The following is a 16,132-nucleotide window of genomic DNA, read 5'->3' as shown; positions in this document are numbered from 1 at the left end:
ATGGTCTTAATGGCCAAAAGTTTGATGATAAAGAATGACGTATTGAAAAAGCTCAGATTTGGAACTGAAAAACAGATTGAGCAAACCATGAAGGAGACCGTGGACAAATCACAAGGACTAAACCTGTAATCAAAGAATCTAGATGATTCGATTTCTGATAAAAACCACAAAAGATCTCCTTACGCATTCTAAATCCTTATAGAAGAGTTTTCCTCGTTATCATTTGATCTTAGAAAATTCTAAGATATCATCGTATCTTTCGTTATAAATATCCTCCATATTTCTAAAGATACCTTCATAACTATTCTTGTCTGAAATTATTTATCACTTCGCACTATCTGTGTTACATAATAAAGGAAACTGTTTTAGTTTCTATATTTTCTGTAACATACAAGTTTAAATTTTGAATGATTTGAAGTAGTGTTGGGAATTGAAGCATGCGTTATTATAATATAATGACGTCAGGCCAACGTAATTATATTACAGTAAGTCATGCTAAATTTTTAATGGAAGATGATGATTCATAGACTTTATAATCATCATTTGCCATGTTACATGACTTTTACATTCTACTTAACCTCTGAACATATCAAGAACATATATTCTTGATAGTTCTATCCTTAGTAATTCTGGTAATTTGACAAATCAAATCGTACTATTACCTTTCCTTCTGCTTTGTATTTTATGATCATTCAAAACTTCGTACCTACGAATTCTGGACCATTATTTGCTTGACTTGAAGTCGGGAAGGAAAAACAAGAGCATAGAGCTCCGACATATAAGGGAAAATATAAAGCCCGATAACAACACGGAAATTACAAACCTTGTATATCAATGCGTATAGCAACATAAAGACACGGGAGAATTAAAAACACTATAACCCCAAGGTAATTGTAGAAGTAAACAGATTTCTCTGGGGGTAAATGAAAAAGAAGAATGACAGAAACTATAGTCAGAAAAATATCCAGGATAAGAACTGGATGGAGCATTTTCACAATCTTTGAAAGTATGAATCGAGAAAGAAAGTATAGAAGTGGTGAAGGTAATGAAACGGAAGAAGCTAATTTATAGCAAAATTTCCAAACACGTCAATCAAGACAATTCACCGCATTTAATTAAAGAAATCTCAAAATTCCGTGAATACCGAAGAATCAAATCTTATAGATTACGAAGATTTCCTTTAATCCCTTGAATTCCGGAAATCAATCGTGACTACGTCAAAAGTTAAGGCGAACATTTAATTTTCTCATTCACTCTTTTACGATAGCTTCGTTTATACGCTTCCTATAATCGAATCGTTTTATCCATATTATTAAATAGTGATAAAACTTTATTTTTCAACTTATATTCATCATTAAGATATTCTTGTTGTAAACAATGATAATCTCTATCAAATTTCATGAATATGATTTCACGAACTCCTCTCTGTCTTATCTGCCCCAATATTGTGGCATAAACGCTCAAGGTTTTAAATGAGCACAATATTATTCATAACATATTTCATGTATCTAATTTACTGAAATGACTTGTAAAACATCATCATTTTGAATGATCTCCGCATTAATAATAAAATGCACTTCGTAGAAGAACTTGTAGAAATTATGGTTTGTATGATTTTAATTCTTGAAACAGAACAATATTCTATCCGTTGGAATTCACGCAAGGCCCCGAGCATACCTGGGAACGTGAAAACCAAATAAAACGTAAATATCCTCGTCTATGTACGAACAACACCGATTAATGGAAACAACTAAATTTCGGGACGAAATTTCTTTTAACGGGTAGGTACTATAACAACCCTCATATTTTCATACCTGAATTGACTAATTTGACTATAAGGTTGTTATCCATACGTAATATATAATTAAATTTGACATTGATCAAATATTTATTTTTAGTCGACACTTTTTGTTAACTAAAGTTTACACTAATTATATAAAATAACTTTAGTTAATATTAATATTAATGCGTATTATATTTAAAACTATATGAAACATAATTATTAATTAAATGATAAGTTATTTTAATCATTATATATATATTTTTAGCTTATATAAAAAAAAGAAATAAGATTTTTTTTAAAAATTAAATAATGAGCCCATGAATTTTGACTAAATATTTTCAAAAACAAAAACTTATTAAAAATATTTTTAACATGTTTTTATTATTTTGTCAAAATTGGCACCTTTATTTTATTATTTTTTTTTCTTTTCACCAACCATTTTTTACCTATAAATACATGGCTCCTCATTCATTTTTTCTTGCCAAACACAAAAACTTAAGTTATTCTCTCAAAACTTTGAAGAAAATTTGAGGTACTTTCTATTTTTATTAATTTTTTTCAATATTGTCATTTATATTTATATTTATTGTATATTCTTTGTAAAATTCGAAATTAATTATGTTTATATGTTATAATTAGTATTATAAGTGTTATGATGCATAAAAATAATTTTGATAATTTATGGAATATTATTTATAATTAAATATGAATTATGTAGTGTTTAAACGTAAAAACAATGTAAAATTCGTAATAAATACTTTTAACCAAAAATAAAATATATATAATTTTTTTCCGAGTTTTTAAAACTTATATAGATCTGAAAAAATTATAAAAATAATTACTTGGGTCAAATTGGTATTTATTATATAATTAAACTCTATTATTATGTAATTCGAAAGTAAATTAAGAATAAATATAAAATAATAAAAAAAATTTAAATATTTTTCTACAGGTTATTAGACTGATAGAAACTTATAAAAATTATAAAAATAATTATTTGGGTTTATTTAGTAATTATGTAGAATTAAAATTGTTTTGTGAATACATTAAGGGTAAAAACCAAAATAAATACAAAAATATAATAAAAACGTTTCCTTAAATTTTTCTACTAATATATATGATTAACTAAGACTATAAAAATTATGTATGTAATTTTTAAATATTTAATTTATTATTTAGACATTTTTTAAATAATGTTCGATTAATAAAACACTACTATTTTTGAAGTAATTTAGGTATTTATTTAAAGGTAATTATATTTAATATATATAAGACATACTAAGGTATAATAACTAAATATTAAATAAAACTTAGGTTATATTATCACATATATAATTATTAAGTACATTAATAATTCGTTGTGTGTATACACCTAAAGTGAAGGTTAATCAAAGATAATGTATAATTCATGTGAACTTCATCGCTACTCACGGTCGTAAGTGAATGATGTCTAGGTTGCCATTTATGGGTAAGCTTGTGGATCTCGAATGCCATGACTTAGATTCTGGTCAAGAATCCTGAGCCCCCGGTTACATCTGGTCATTCCTGACTTATTTGATAGCAACGAAGTTTGAGTAGAGTTGTACAACATCTTGCTAAAGATTAACCCGAACTTTCTAAAATTGGAAAATTACTATAAGTGGAAACTTTCCATAAATAGTAACCTTCCGAAAATGGAAATTCTTTAGTGAACCATTACTATCAATATAGTACTATATACTATTGTCTGTTAGGCAATGTCTGATCATACGTTCTATCTCTAGGTTGAGATCTCGGTCACGTCCTTCCGTTCAATTCTTTCGTGTGCTACTAAGGTGAACTTCATAGCCCCACTTTTTACTGTTTCATAACTGTTTTATAACTTTTAGGGTGAGACACATGCTTGCTTTATAACTGTTTTACGCTTAGACACAAGTACTAAATTGTTAACTATGCTGTCATGCTTTGATTCATGCTAAATCCCTACCGTAATATCGTTAATTGCTACGTTTAAATGCAAACTTAATTATTGTGAGTAGGCCTATTGAGAGTAACGTCTCTAACCATTCGACCGTTGGTCTTTGGTTACATAATAATGATTCCACGACACTGACAGTACAAGGTGTCATAGGGTAAACTTGTTTAGTAGCGATATTACAAAATGCAGCAACACTTTTAGATTGATATTTCTATATCAATCAACTTTAAACTAAATCTTGTGGTCTAAAACTTTGGATATTATTTATAAATCTATGAATTTCACTCAACCTTTTTGGTTGACACTTTAAGCATGTTTTGTCTCAGGTAATGATTGAGCTAGCTGCTACTTGCTACTAGATGATTGATGTATGCTTTGCTGCTTGCATGGAATCCATCATTCATATTTATCATTTTATTTAGACATTTCCCATTTACTGTACTCTTATCATGTAAAACTTTGAATAATGCTTCCGCTGTTTATTTAATAAATAAAACGTCTCATTTAGAGTCGTTCTCGTTTGTACAACTGTGATTTGATATAATTAGTCACAAATACCCTAGGCCCTATTTGGGGGTATGACACGTATATAGTGAAATTTAAGTGGCCGCTGGTCCCGTGGTTTTTACTCTCCCTTTAGAGGTTTTTCACGTAAAATGTTGTGCGCGTATAACTTTTATATTTTGTCGTTTAATTATTGACTTATACATGGTTGTGTGATTCTTATTGTGATGGGGTCGATCTCGAAAGTGATATGTGTGGGGGTTCGATCTCAACAAATTCTTAATAATCAAAATAATTATTATAAATTGTCGAATTGTAATGTTTCACAAATCAACATCATTTTTAGTCAAAATCAATGTCTTCCTCGCAAAGTATGTTGAATGTGACCAAAATTCTAGAAGTTTTTCCCCAATCACAAATATTCACTATCTATTATACTACTCGGTATTTTATTAATCCATTCGGTCCCAAAATAATGATTCTATTTTGACTATTAAAAGTTTTATTTTTCAACTTTGACTTTAAATAATTTTGTTGGCGTAATATAATACTCGATAAAAGTTACGTCAATGAAAATACGTTTAAAAACCCAATCTATTCATATAATTCTAAAATCAAAAATTATATAACACATACAAAGATATATTTAGTCAAAGTTGATAAAGAAACACTTTGAAAAATCAAAACATGATAATTATTTTGGAACAGAAGAGAGACTTACTAGGTTAGACCATTAAGGCATCCTATTATGTTTGGTTCCAAATTATAGGTTACTTCTCTTCAGCTCCTAGATTTAACAACACTTTTTAATAAGTTGTAAGATAAGAAAGAACACGTTCTCAAACGGTAAACGAAGAAGACTTGTTTGGTCATGTAAGCTAAACATATATAATTGATTTAACTGGATTATCCCGTGACCAGTGGCGTCTTTGGACATAGGCAAGATAGGCAACCGCCTAGGGCCTATATATATATATATATATATATATATATATATATATCAAAATATTCTATTTAGTTGAATAAAAAATTGTCAATTGAAGTTGTAATATTGTTATTTTAAATAGTTAAATGCATTGTAAATATATATAAATTGATAAATTCAAGTATTATCTTTTTATATGTATTAAAAAATTAAACGTGTGTGAGAGCTCATTTTTATTTTCGCCTAGGGCCTTCGAATTGTTAAGACGGCACTGCCCGTGACTACTTCCGATCTCTTATCTGACCACCAAAAATGTGTTGCTAGCAAGGTTTAGAGTTTAAACCATATACCTCTTACGAGGAAGATATCATAAGAAAAACCACTAGTTGAGATTGTTTGAAATGGTTTGATTTTCGCAATCTTCTGTCATGTTTTAAGAGCTGCCTTTAAACAGGTTTCAAATTTTGAGACAAATTTCATAGTAGTTTAGTGTCAACTAAGCAAGTCAAAATGCATTAATGTAATACGGAGTATCTTATTGACACAATATTTTATTCAACATTACAGATATTCACAAAGAAAGTTGAAACACAAATAATATAACCAAGATAAGTATATTGTATAGATGCATTTCCTAAAATTGCTTGGATGGATAAGCATCAATACATCTACCAATTGGACATAACTCCTAATAACATCTGATATTAACAATCGCCAACAAACGATCCTCGAGCATCCTTGATCTAGCTGCAATAAAGAAATAAGAACAAGGATAATACGATTATATACAAATGTGTTAACACACGAAAAATGTCAACAAATTTTCAGGCCACAACCAGATAACTCCAAACAACTAGAAACGTGTGACCAGGTGTAATATATCTTCTAGCCTCACCCACAGTTGTTTGGTAATGGGTGGGTTCTAGAGGTTGCCTTTTCAACCCATTTACTTATGAGCAGTCGGGTTAATGCTTTTTAAAAGAAATAGTAAATTAAAAAAAAAAAATTTACCAAATCATATTTCATATTTATCATAACGATCTAACATTTTTGTAAAAAATGGTTTCGGATCAACTTGACCAGACACAAGATAAAAGGACCTGTTTTAACCCTTAACCAACCCTCCCATTCATGTCCTCTAGAGGTTGCACAAACCCTAAACCATTGCAAAATTTCTTGTGTTGGGTATCCATGTATGTACATGTTTTTGTGTATGGGCTTAGAAGAAGAGTACCATGGTCAAGATCAAGATGCTGCGAACGAGAAGATTAGTCAAGTGTGGAGATAATTAGCAGCCATCATCAGTTCCAGTGTCAGTTCAGGTTCGATGTGGAATTCAGTCTCCTTCCCACTGTCAATTTGACATAAACATATAAGTAGAAGGATATAGGAGTGTAACTCTCTCTCTCTCTAGAGAGAGAGAGAGAGAGACTCTTAATAGTCATTTTAGTTTGATATAAATTTAATATATTACTATCATTTTTTATATTATGTTTTTTATTTCGATTTGTTTTTAGCATATATAATGCGGATCTTAATGACCAAACAACAAAGTAATCGACAATTGTCATTTATGCATGCACAGGTTTAAAAAAACCTAATCGGCAACAGCCTTATTTCATTCAATATGCAAAGAAGATAACAATAACTGAAAATAATAAAACTACGGTCATGTATTATATATCACTAATTAGAACATGATAAGTCAACAGATACTGGATTAATATCCTTATTCAAAATAACCAAATACTAAATAGAAAGTAAATCATATTCCTTGCTTGTTCTCCAAGACTTCAATTCCCTGGAAATCAAACACCTCAATCATTCGGCCCACATTGAACTCTTCGGCCACAACCCATAAAATCGGCCATCGTTATTAGACCTGGCCAACTGTACCCGCATCAATATATGTCTTCCCTAGGTCCTTCTAGAAGCAATCTCCACCTTTGGGTAGATTTATGATTGTATATATATTACGTCCCCCATACCTCGGTATTAGTGGGATAGGGTATTGTTGTCATTGTTGACTGGGTACAAATGGAATCGATTTATAACACGATAATCTTAGACTGAAAAAGGTAAGGCATTTGTATCAATTATTTATATACTGATCACTAAGATGTGGCTCTGCATATGAGAGCCAAATTCTTTATTTTATTTCCATTATGTTATTTAACAACAATCTCTTAGTTTAATACAGGGGTACATAGTTTAGAAGTATAATGTATGACACCAAGTATACGATCCATGTCATGATGTAATCACTAATGAGTAATAATAGTGCAACATGATAATGTAACATATTGGCCGATCGATTTCCTAATAGGTTTCACTAGTTTATCATCTTACTTCATCATATAGTATATTTGATGATATACTTAGAAGGCATCATATGTCTACCCTTTAAAAGACATGTACTTTCATACATTTATAATGTTACATCATGATATGGTAAGTTAAAGGATACATTTAACATCAAGCTCGTCTAGTGGCCCAGTCAAAAGATGGTCCAAACAGGTACTCCGTTCTTACCAAGGAAATTTTTAAATAAATTAGCTTTCTCCTAACCTCGAGTGGGAAATAAACCAATAATTCTTTCAAATGCACCCATCTCTAGAACCAACTAGGCTACACACCAAAAATTATCATTTGCGCTTACCTTATTCTTTTACTTCTTACAGAAGGTAAGTTATACATTGAGAATCCAAAATGATAGTTTCATACCTCTTAAGGTGTTTGGATTAGTTTACTTTATAAGCTTATCATCTTATTGAAATTTCAAGAAGCTCATATTTAAGGTCTTATGAGCTTACCAACTCCAGCTTATGACTTATTAAAGTTTATAATTTCTGGTTAATAAGCTCATACACCATAACAAATGAGTTTATCCTCTTATTCAAATTTCAATAACCAAATATACCTAATTAAGCTAACCCAAACACCAACTCCCAAACAAGAATAATCGATAATCACACAAACTCTACTTTTCCAATTATCGTCTTACGTTAAAGAACAAGCAAATCAAGAAACTATATCCTACATTCCCTTTTATTACAGCTGATTATCTACTTATACTCAACCCAACATAATACGCAGAAAGCAAAATTTGATAAAGATAACATGATAAATAGATAAATAGATAAATAGAGATAACATAACAAACAAACCTTGCATATTGAAGAGACCAATAAAAATACTGGCAAATTTTCTCTAAAATTGTGGCACTTATTTCCGGAAACGTCACTACTCCGAGCTCAGTTTCCGCAAAACCACCTTTATCAAACACACAAAAAACATCAAATCAAATGAAATATAATAAAACATATCATCTTCAATTCAGAAACTCAAACTATTGAAGCGAGAGCTAGCTTATCGAAGATAAAGGTAAACTAAAATTACATTTAGGGTTAACACCATCTATCTCAAATAATATTAATGTAACATATCAATTTAAATTTGGTAATTGACAAATATAAACTAAAATTAGGGTTATATATAACACCACAATCTCAAATGGTATACATAACATATTAATTTCAATTTAGAAGCTTGAATTATTCAATTGAGCTTGCTAATTGAATAAACAAACTAAAATTAGGGTTAGGGTTAACACCATAACTTTTTCAAATGAAATAAATGCAATCGCAATTATTTCAAACTAAATTTAGGGTTAAAGTTAACAACGCAATCGCAAGTTATATATTTATAACGTATGAATTTCAATTTAGAAGCTTGAATTATTAAATTAAGATAGCTAATTGAAGAATACGAAATTAATTTGGGATTGGGTTAACCTGGAGAAGTGAGCATGTTACGAATGGTTTGAGAAACCATGGCGGCATTCTTATCGATCACGAATTCAAATCCTTCTGCACTAATTAGTTTCACTGTGTCTTCTTTCTTCATAATTACGGAGTATTTTTTTTCTCGAAGATTGTTTTTTGTTTGTAAGCCCTAAATTTTGATACAAAACGAGGAAGATGGCGTTCCATTTATAACTTTTTTGTTTTTTTTTTTTTTAAAAAATACGATAACACATATTTTCATTGATCGATAAAAAGACAAAAAAAAAATAAATAAATAAATAAAATACAATCCAACCAACCGCAAATTAAAGCTCGGAAGTAGAAAGCGCACCCTAATACTAAAGAAAGAGTCTAAGCTAACTAAACTTGAGCCTTAAGCAACCATAACATTACATCGAGCACATCACACAAGAACCAAAACACAATTCAAATCTAACCAAAAACTGCAAATATAAACGAACCAAACCCAAACCAGCTAAAAACCTACCCACCAACCGCTTAACTTTACCTTTACCTTTTCGCATCTTTATGATCGGCATAACAACCACTCCGTCAACCTTCAAACTACTAAATTTCTTGTCTCTCCGATTTTCAATCGCAAATAATGAGACCTTAGCCGAGCGTTACCAATACTAATACTCAGTATATGAGAGTAGGAAGCGAGCCTTCCTTCTCAAGACTTTCATAAAAGATAAAGTTTCGATCCACTTCTAATAACTTGGGATCGTTGTGGTCAAAATCTCCAAGATCGGTTCTTGTAAATATAAAAATATAAAATATAAAAAACATATTAAAATATACTCACATTATTATTTTTTATTTTTATTTTTTAGTAAAGGTGAGCTCAAATGGAATTATTACGAATACGAATTGTCAACCAATTATATTCCATGTGATCGATCATGTGCCACATTCATTTTCTTTCATAAAACAAATGAAAATAATGCTATTTATATATTGTATCTTTATATATTTATAATTTATAATTTATAATATAATTTATAATAACACTATCTTGAAAAAAGAGGCAAAATGTTCAAAAATGCACCACACCACTTTTAAATAATTGAACCCTAGATATCACTTCGGTTCCCAAATTCACCGCATTTTTAATTTATTTATTAATAAAAAGCTAAAGTTTAATCAGAAGAATATAGAATATCAATTTTTCACAATATCAACATCACCGCCAGTGATACATCGTTAGCCCCCCATCGGAGTTGCAGTTTATTTTCTTTTTCTTTCTTACAAATGTAGCTTTTTGTTATTAAATCCATTTTATCTTCATTATATTTAAATTTATCATTTTATTAACATATTCATCGATTATTGGAACACATTTGTGCTATATCGGTTAATTTATACGTCATTGAGAAACTACTGGTTCTTTCAGATATTTTAAACCTAGATTTTGGGGATTTTTATCATAGATGGCTCAAAATGGTCAGGGGATTGAGCCGGCGTTACTTGATGATATAATTAACCGGTTATTGGAGTTCCGGCTGGAGCGAACCGTCCGGCAGGTTCAGCTATCGGAATCGGAGATCCGGCAACTTTGTACCGTTTCACGTGAAATTTTCCTTCAACAACCTAATTTGTTAGAGCTTGAAGCTCCGATTAAGCTATGCGGTAAAGAAATTAGATCATTTTGTTTTAATTTATTTGTATTTGTATATTGATGATATGTATGTATATTTGGAGCTGCATGTTTTATATATGGATATGTATATTGTTAATTATATGTGCCATGTGTTTGTTGGTAAGATATCATCTTGTTTTTTATGTAGGTTTGTTGTGATTATAAATGTTTATGTGTAACGTGTGATTAATAGGTAGGTTACTATGAATGTGAGAGTAGTTTTATTGGTTCACATGGCTTTATCAGTCACTGATCTTGATGTGTATGGCGTCGTTTATGAAAGGATTTACCACTTTTCATGTGTTGCTTTGATAGATTTTAATAAATGTTTTATGTCGACGATTGCATACTAATTATATAACATGATTTGTAGGTTTGTATTTTGTATCGGCATTATAAGAACACTAAAAGTTAGTTGTTTTTAGTCGTTTCATTGGGAACATGGGGTAATCAAATTTACGTTTGACATTAATATAAGTTCTTCCACTTAGGCTGTAGTATTCTTAGAAATGACTATAATGTTTAAATATTTAATGATTCTTCGAAAAGCAGTAACGGTTTGATCTAAGTAACGGTTCTTAAAACATTAAACATAGGTGGGCAGTCTAGTCATCATTAAACACAGAGATTACTCATTTGTTCAAGTCGAAGTGCGGAACTATAGGTACTTTATTAAGCATTATACTACCATTTGTAGATAAATTTAAACATTTACACTTCATTTGGAAACATATAGTGCAAGAAGAAAGGTATATGTGAAATATAACAATGTCACACATGTGGTTCTTCACACTAGTAAGATTTTTAACCTGGGTAAGTTAATTTCTTGGTAAGGATTGTTACCTGCTTCTCGTCCTTGTAATGATGTCTATATGTTATTGTTTATGTGTAGTAACATGACACGAGTTTATAAATTTGAGTTTGCTAATGTTTCAAACTGTATTTAGTGCTAGCTATGTAGTAATAATTATCTTAAAATGAACTAGGAATATCAAGCTTTGTGTCATTTGTTGCTTGTTATTGCATAAATGTTCAATTAAAAGATAATTTTGTAGAAAAGTGCCAATTGCCTAAATTCTTGGTGCAACAAATAATACTGGGAAATGTGTTACATGTTTTCTTGCAATCATAAGATATCTGCTACACGCACACTTGTTAATATGCAGATGAATATTCTTTTTATCATATGGTTTGTTTTGCTCTTTAAATTTGGATCTGTGATTATTTATCTACAGTGGTTATTTGAACATAAATAGAGTTACAAGATTTATTTATAAAGTTTAATAATTTATAATTTAATATTTATGGTACTTTCTGGATTAGGTGACATTCATGGGCAATATGGTGATTTGTTGAGGCTTTTTGAATACGGAGGGTTTCCTCCCGAAGCAAATTATCTGTTTTTAGGTGACTATGTGGATCGGGGCAAACAAAGTCTCGAGACAATATGCTTACTGCTTGCCTACAAAATTAAATATCCCGAAAACTTCTTCCTTTTGAGAGGAAACCACGAATGTGCTTCTATCAACCGGATATACGGTTTCTATGATGAATGTAAACGTCGATTTAACGTTAGACTTTGGAAAACATTTACCGATTGCTTCAACTGTCTTCCAGCTGCTGCTTTAATCGATGGCAAAATTCTTTGCATGCACGGGGGTTTGTCTCCTGATCTAACAAATTTAGATCAGATAAGAAATTTGTCTCGTCCTACTGATGTTCCCGACTCGGGTTTGCTTTGCGATTTGCTTTGGTCTGATCCTAGTCGAGATGTGAAAGGCTGGGGAATGAGTGATCGTGGGGTGTCGTATACGTTTGGTGCTGAAAAGGTGGCTGAGTTTTTGATGCAGCATGATATGGATCTCGTGTGCCGTGCCCATCAGGTATTGATAGTTGTACAGTGTTACTTCGAGGTGGCAATAGTGACTCATTTACTTATGTATGTGCTGAGTTGATTTGTCTTTATATTCAAACGGAAAGTTTAGCTTAAAATGGAGAACATATCATGTGAGCAGAGGGGTCAAATTGTCAAAAGTAATCTGATCTGTAGTTTTATTGCATACATTCTTTCAAGCTTTTTTTTTTTTTCCCTAATGAAAAAAATAATGTAGATGATTATTATATTTAATCAATATCCACATTATCTATCTAATGTAAATGAACAAATAAATGGTTGTTAGTCAATCCAACATGACCCAACCTGTTTTAACATGTACTCATTTTGCCATCACTATCAATAGTTGATTTTTTTATAGCTTTGATGTAATTTAAGTGCTATTTTCTGTAGGTTGTTGAAGATGGGTATGAATTCTTTGCCGATAGGCAGCTTGTTACGATATTCTCGGCACCAAATTATTGTGGTGAATTTGATAATGCAGGTGCAATGATGAGTGTTGATGAAAGCTTAATGTGTTCTTTCCAAATTCTGAAACCAGCTAGGAAACCAAGGTTTTTATGAAGAATTGGTGACCCAGAAGCTTATAAGGTCAGTATCATGATCATTTGCGTTTGAATATTTTGGTTAATGTGGAGGTATGTTTATAGCCCCAAACACATAAGGCCATCTTTTTATTCTGTTTAGTGATGAGATACCGAGAATCGAGATCATTTGATATGGTTACTACGACTAGATACATAGCAATATAGAATGCTGTTTTGACATATATAGCTTAAGCTTATTCGTGGTCTTCATGCTGTTATCAAAATAATATTTGTTTTGGTGATGGTTATCTATTTATTAAGTTATCATCTCAATGATATGCAAGGAAGACCCATGAATTCACGGGTTCGTTAAAACTTTTTAATTCAAAGAATAATTATAAAAAAACATACTATATCATTAAATTTAAAAAATACTAACATAATATTAAATTTATAGGAGAATGAATGTTGGATTGGGTTTAAGTAGAGCTTAAAAATTGGTCATGAAAAGATGAAATGAAGATGGACTAGCTGTTTTTTGATCCTTTGTTTCTATTTTTTGTAAATTTTCCTACTAAACTTTATGTTGATCTGGAAGGTGAAGTTGATGTGTTTAGTCTAAACTAGTTGTTTAACCCTCGCTTCGCGCCGAGGGTTCGGTTTTTAATGTATTTTATTGTTTTTAGTTACGGAGCCTGCGAGTCAAAAATCAGCATATATGAAAAGTACCCTAAATATTTAGCGTTTTTTAAAAAGTGTCCGTTTTGCGTATAGTTAGTGACATTGTGTTCGTAAAATTATTTTGAGTTTAACGATGGTGTTGAAAAAATTTAACTCGTTGCGAGCGAGAAGATATGACACGTTGAATATTTGAGTGGAGTTTATTTAAGATATTTTATGAAAATTTTGATTTGACACTTTAACCCCTGTTTTGAAGGCCGATTTTAAATTTGAACAAAGCGTGAGGGGGTGTTTGTGGTGTTATTTAAAAGAAAGGGAAGGAAAAAAAAAAGGCGAAAAGACGAAAATGCCCCTGGTACTATCTAATAGTTAGTATGGTATTATGTCGAAAACGAGACTGAATGAAAGCCCAAAATCAAATCAAATGGAATTTGAATTCATTTTTTTTTCAGTTTACAAGATTAAATTCGATTTTACTTTTTCGAACTCAGTAAAATTTTAAACTGAATTTAACTAATACAGTAATATATTTTTTGTTAATTAATATTTTTAGACCACAAGCCAATTACAAAATTAGAAGGCGAATTCTAATTCGATTTTTTATAGTTATTTTGGTTAAATTATAATTTATTTGGTTTCGGTATTAACTTGAAACTAACTGACCAACTAAATATGATTTTTACCCATTGACCGGCTTTGAGCGAGTAATTATTGATATAATGGAAAATCTTAACATTCGGGATTAATCGGGATTTTTACAACCATGTTACAACTTCATTCCTTTTACTTCTGCTCTCTGCATACATGTTTTTATATATACTTGAACAGTGGTTTTGCTATTGCAGAAACCCTCAAATGCTGCCCTCCCTAAAATGATTGTGATGTAGCACACTGCTGTTTTAATTTTCTGTCAGAAACACTGTTCATTCAAGTCTTGCTTCTGCTGCTGCTGCTGCTTTAAGATGGTAGTTTCATGCTGCTATGGAAGATTGGTGGACGGCTTCTTTAAATTCAGATGATCAACTGTCAAATTTTTTAAAATTATGTTTGTATCCCAATTTACAACAAGGTAAAATTACATTCAGTGTTATTAATTGTGATAACACCATGGTTGGTGGTTGTTCACACATTAAGATTCCTAATCAACAATTCTAATTGACCCCGTTTTTTCATTACTATTACTATTACTATCAGTTAAATGCATTAATAATCACAAGTTCATTACACCAAGAACCTTTAGAAGCTAACAATCATTTTATTCATCAATGAAGTTGTAGCCAACAGCTACACCAGTTGTGCTTGACTCTTATAAACACCTTGGGGACAAACAAAACCCAAAAGGACATCACACAAACACATATTAAACACTCAGATATTTACATGATGATATGTGTAAATTGGTATATTTATCTAACCAGAGGTCCAAAGATATCAATAGACTTCACATTGGGTTTCTTCACTTCCTGTTTTGGCACAGTAATCGTTAGCACCCCGTTTTCCATAGCCGCTTTGATCTGATCCATGTTCGTGTTTTCCGGCAACCTAAACCTCCTTGTGAACTTTCCGCTGCTACGTTCAACACGATGCCATTTATCATTCTTGTCTTCTTTTTCGACGTTTCTCTCACCGCTTATTTGTAACACATTCCCATCTTCAACTTCAACTTTGATCTCTTCTTTTTTAATCCCGGGAAGATCGGCCTTAAACACGTGAGCTTCTGGTGTTTCTTTCCAATCCACACGTGTGTTTACCAATGCAGATGTTTCAGATGATGATGGTGGAATCTGGAAATCTTTGAATGGATCCCAAATGTCGAGAGAAAATGGGTCGAAAATGCTGCTTCGTCGGCCATTGAATAAGCTTGGAACAATCGACATTGTTGGATTACTAAATAAGATGTTTTGAGCTAGAGAAGTTAACTTGATCAATTTGTTCTGTGGATGATTTTGGTTTGAGAATTGTGGAATGTGGTTGGGATTTTATAAATATGATCTGGGCATGATCAACTTTCATGATGGTCCGTTAATTAATAGATTGAGATATTAAGGATGCAAAAAATGGAAAGTTGTAGTTGCTTCGTGATCCTTCCTTTCATCCGCCACGAAGCTTCTTGATTCTTCCATTGTAAAGTCATGTCTAATGTAGATGGAGACATTTATATTTATTTATATTTATATAGTATCTAATAGACAAAAACCTTTATTTATATTTATATTTATATTTATATTTATATTTATATTTATACTTATATTATTAATATTAATATTTATATTTATATTTTATATTAAGGCAAAGTGGAAATGAATAGTACTATTCACTTCACCACTTTTCGCAAACTTAACCCCTTAACTTTTATTAAAATACAAATCGAACCCTCCACTTTATACGTATATTTTTTTTTCAAATTTCACAACCT

At 30.9% G+C, this 16,132-nt stretch overlaps 3 protein-coding genes across 3 annotated transcripts; 1 reads left to right on the top strand and 2 right to left on the bottom strand.

The window, feature by feature from the left end:
- Positions 1-5,690: 5,690 nt before the first annotated feature.
- On the bottom strand, positions 5,691-9,146 carry LOC139841770 (uncharacterized). The gene is made up of 4 exons (XM_071831974.1): positions 8,964-9,146; positions 8,337-8,442; positions 6,404-6,520; positions 5,691-5,916 (listed from the first exon to the last, which is right to left on the bottom strand). Exons 1-3 carry the CDS (start codon positions 9,073-9,075, stop codon positions 6,442-6,444), a joined length of 297 nt encoding a protein of 98 aa, XP_071688075.1. The 5' UTR covers positions 9,076-9,146; the 3' UTR covers positions 5,691-5,916; positions 6,404-6,441.
- Positions 9,147-10,113: 967 nt separating this feature from the next.
- LOC139840950 (serine/threonine-protein phosphatase PP1 isozyme 2-like) lies at positions 10,114-14,882 on the top strand. The gene is made up of 4 exons (XM_071831190.1): positions 10,114-10,604; positions 11,938-12,497; positions 12,902-13,099; positions 14,562-14,882. The coding sequence occupies exons 1-3, from the start codon at positions 10,406-10,408 to the stop codon at positions 13,070-13,072; spliced, it is 930 nt and encodes a 309-aa protein (XP_071687291.1). The 5' UTR covers positions 10,114-10,405; the 3' UTR covers positions 13,073-13,099; positions 14,562-14,882.
- Positions 14,883-15,122: 240 nt separating this feature from the next.
- On the bottom strand, positions 15,123-15,593 carry LOC139841234 (17.3 kDa class I heat shock protein-like). Its single transcript, XM_071831462.1, has one exon. The coding sequence runs from the start codon at positions 15,591-15,593 to the stop codon at positions 15,123-15,125; it is 471 nt and encodes a 156-aa protein (XP_071687563.1).
- Between the last annotated feature and the right edge of the window lie 539 nt (positions 15,594-16,132).

The sequence above is a fragment of the Rutidosis leptorrhynchoides genome, chromosome 4 (genome assembly GCF_046630445.1).
Source record: "Rutidosis leptorrhynchoides isolate AG116_Rl617_1_P2 chromosome 4, CSIRO_AGI_Rlap_v1, whole genome shotgun sequence".
Lineage (NCBI taxonomy): Eukaryota > Viridiplantae > Streptophyta > Magnoliopsida > Asterales > Asteraceae > Rutidosis > Rutidosis leptorrhynchoides.
This window is presented reverse-complemented; position numbering and strand designations above follow the sequence as displayed.

What these genes read in the sequence shown, in the direction of transcription:
- LOC139841234 (XM_071831462.1), bottom strand. Translation starts at nt 15,593, where the DNA reads ATGTCGATTGTTCCAAGCTTATTCAATGGCCGACGAAGCAGCATTTTC.
- LOC139840950 (XM_071831190.1), top strand. Translation starts at nt 10,406, where the DNA reads ATGGCTCAAAATGGTCAGGGGATTGAGCCGGCGTTACTTGATGATATA. An exon ending in AGCTCCGATTAAGCTATGCG is followed by an intron (nt 10,605 to 11,937) that starts GTAAAGAAATTA and finishes TTTCTGGATTAG; the next exon opens with GTGACATTCATGGGCAATAT. An exon ending in TCGTGTGCCGTGCCCATCAG is followed by an intron (nt 12,498 to 12,901) that starts GTATTGATAGTT and finishes TATTTTCTGTAG; the next exon opens with GTTGTTGAAGATGGGTATGA.
- LOC139841770 (XM_071831974.1), bottom strand. Translation starts at nt 9,075, where the DNA reads ATGAAGAAAGAAGACACAGTGAAACTAATTAGTGCAGAAGGATTTGAA. An exon ending in TAACATGCTCACTTCTCCAG is followed by an intron (nt 8,443 to 8,963) that starts GTTAACCCAATC and finishes TGTTTGATAAAG; the next exon opens with GTGGTTTTGCGGAAACTGAG. An exon ending in TGGTCTCTTCAATATGCAAG is followed by an intron (nt 6,521 to 8,336) that starts GTTTGTTTGTTA and finishes TCAAATTGACAG; the next exon opens with TGGGAAGGAGACTGAATTCC.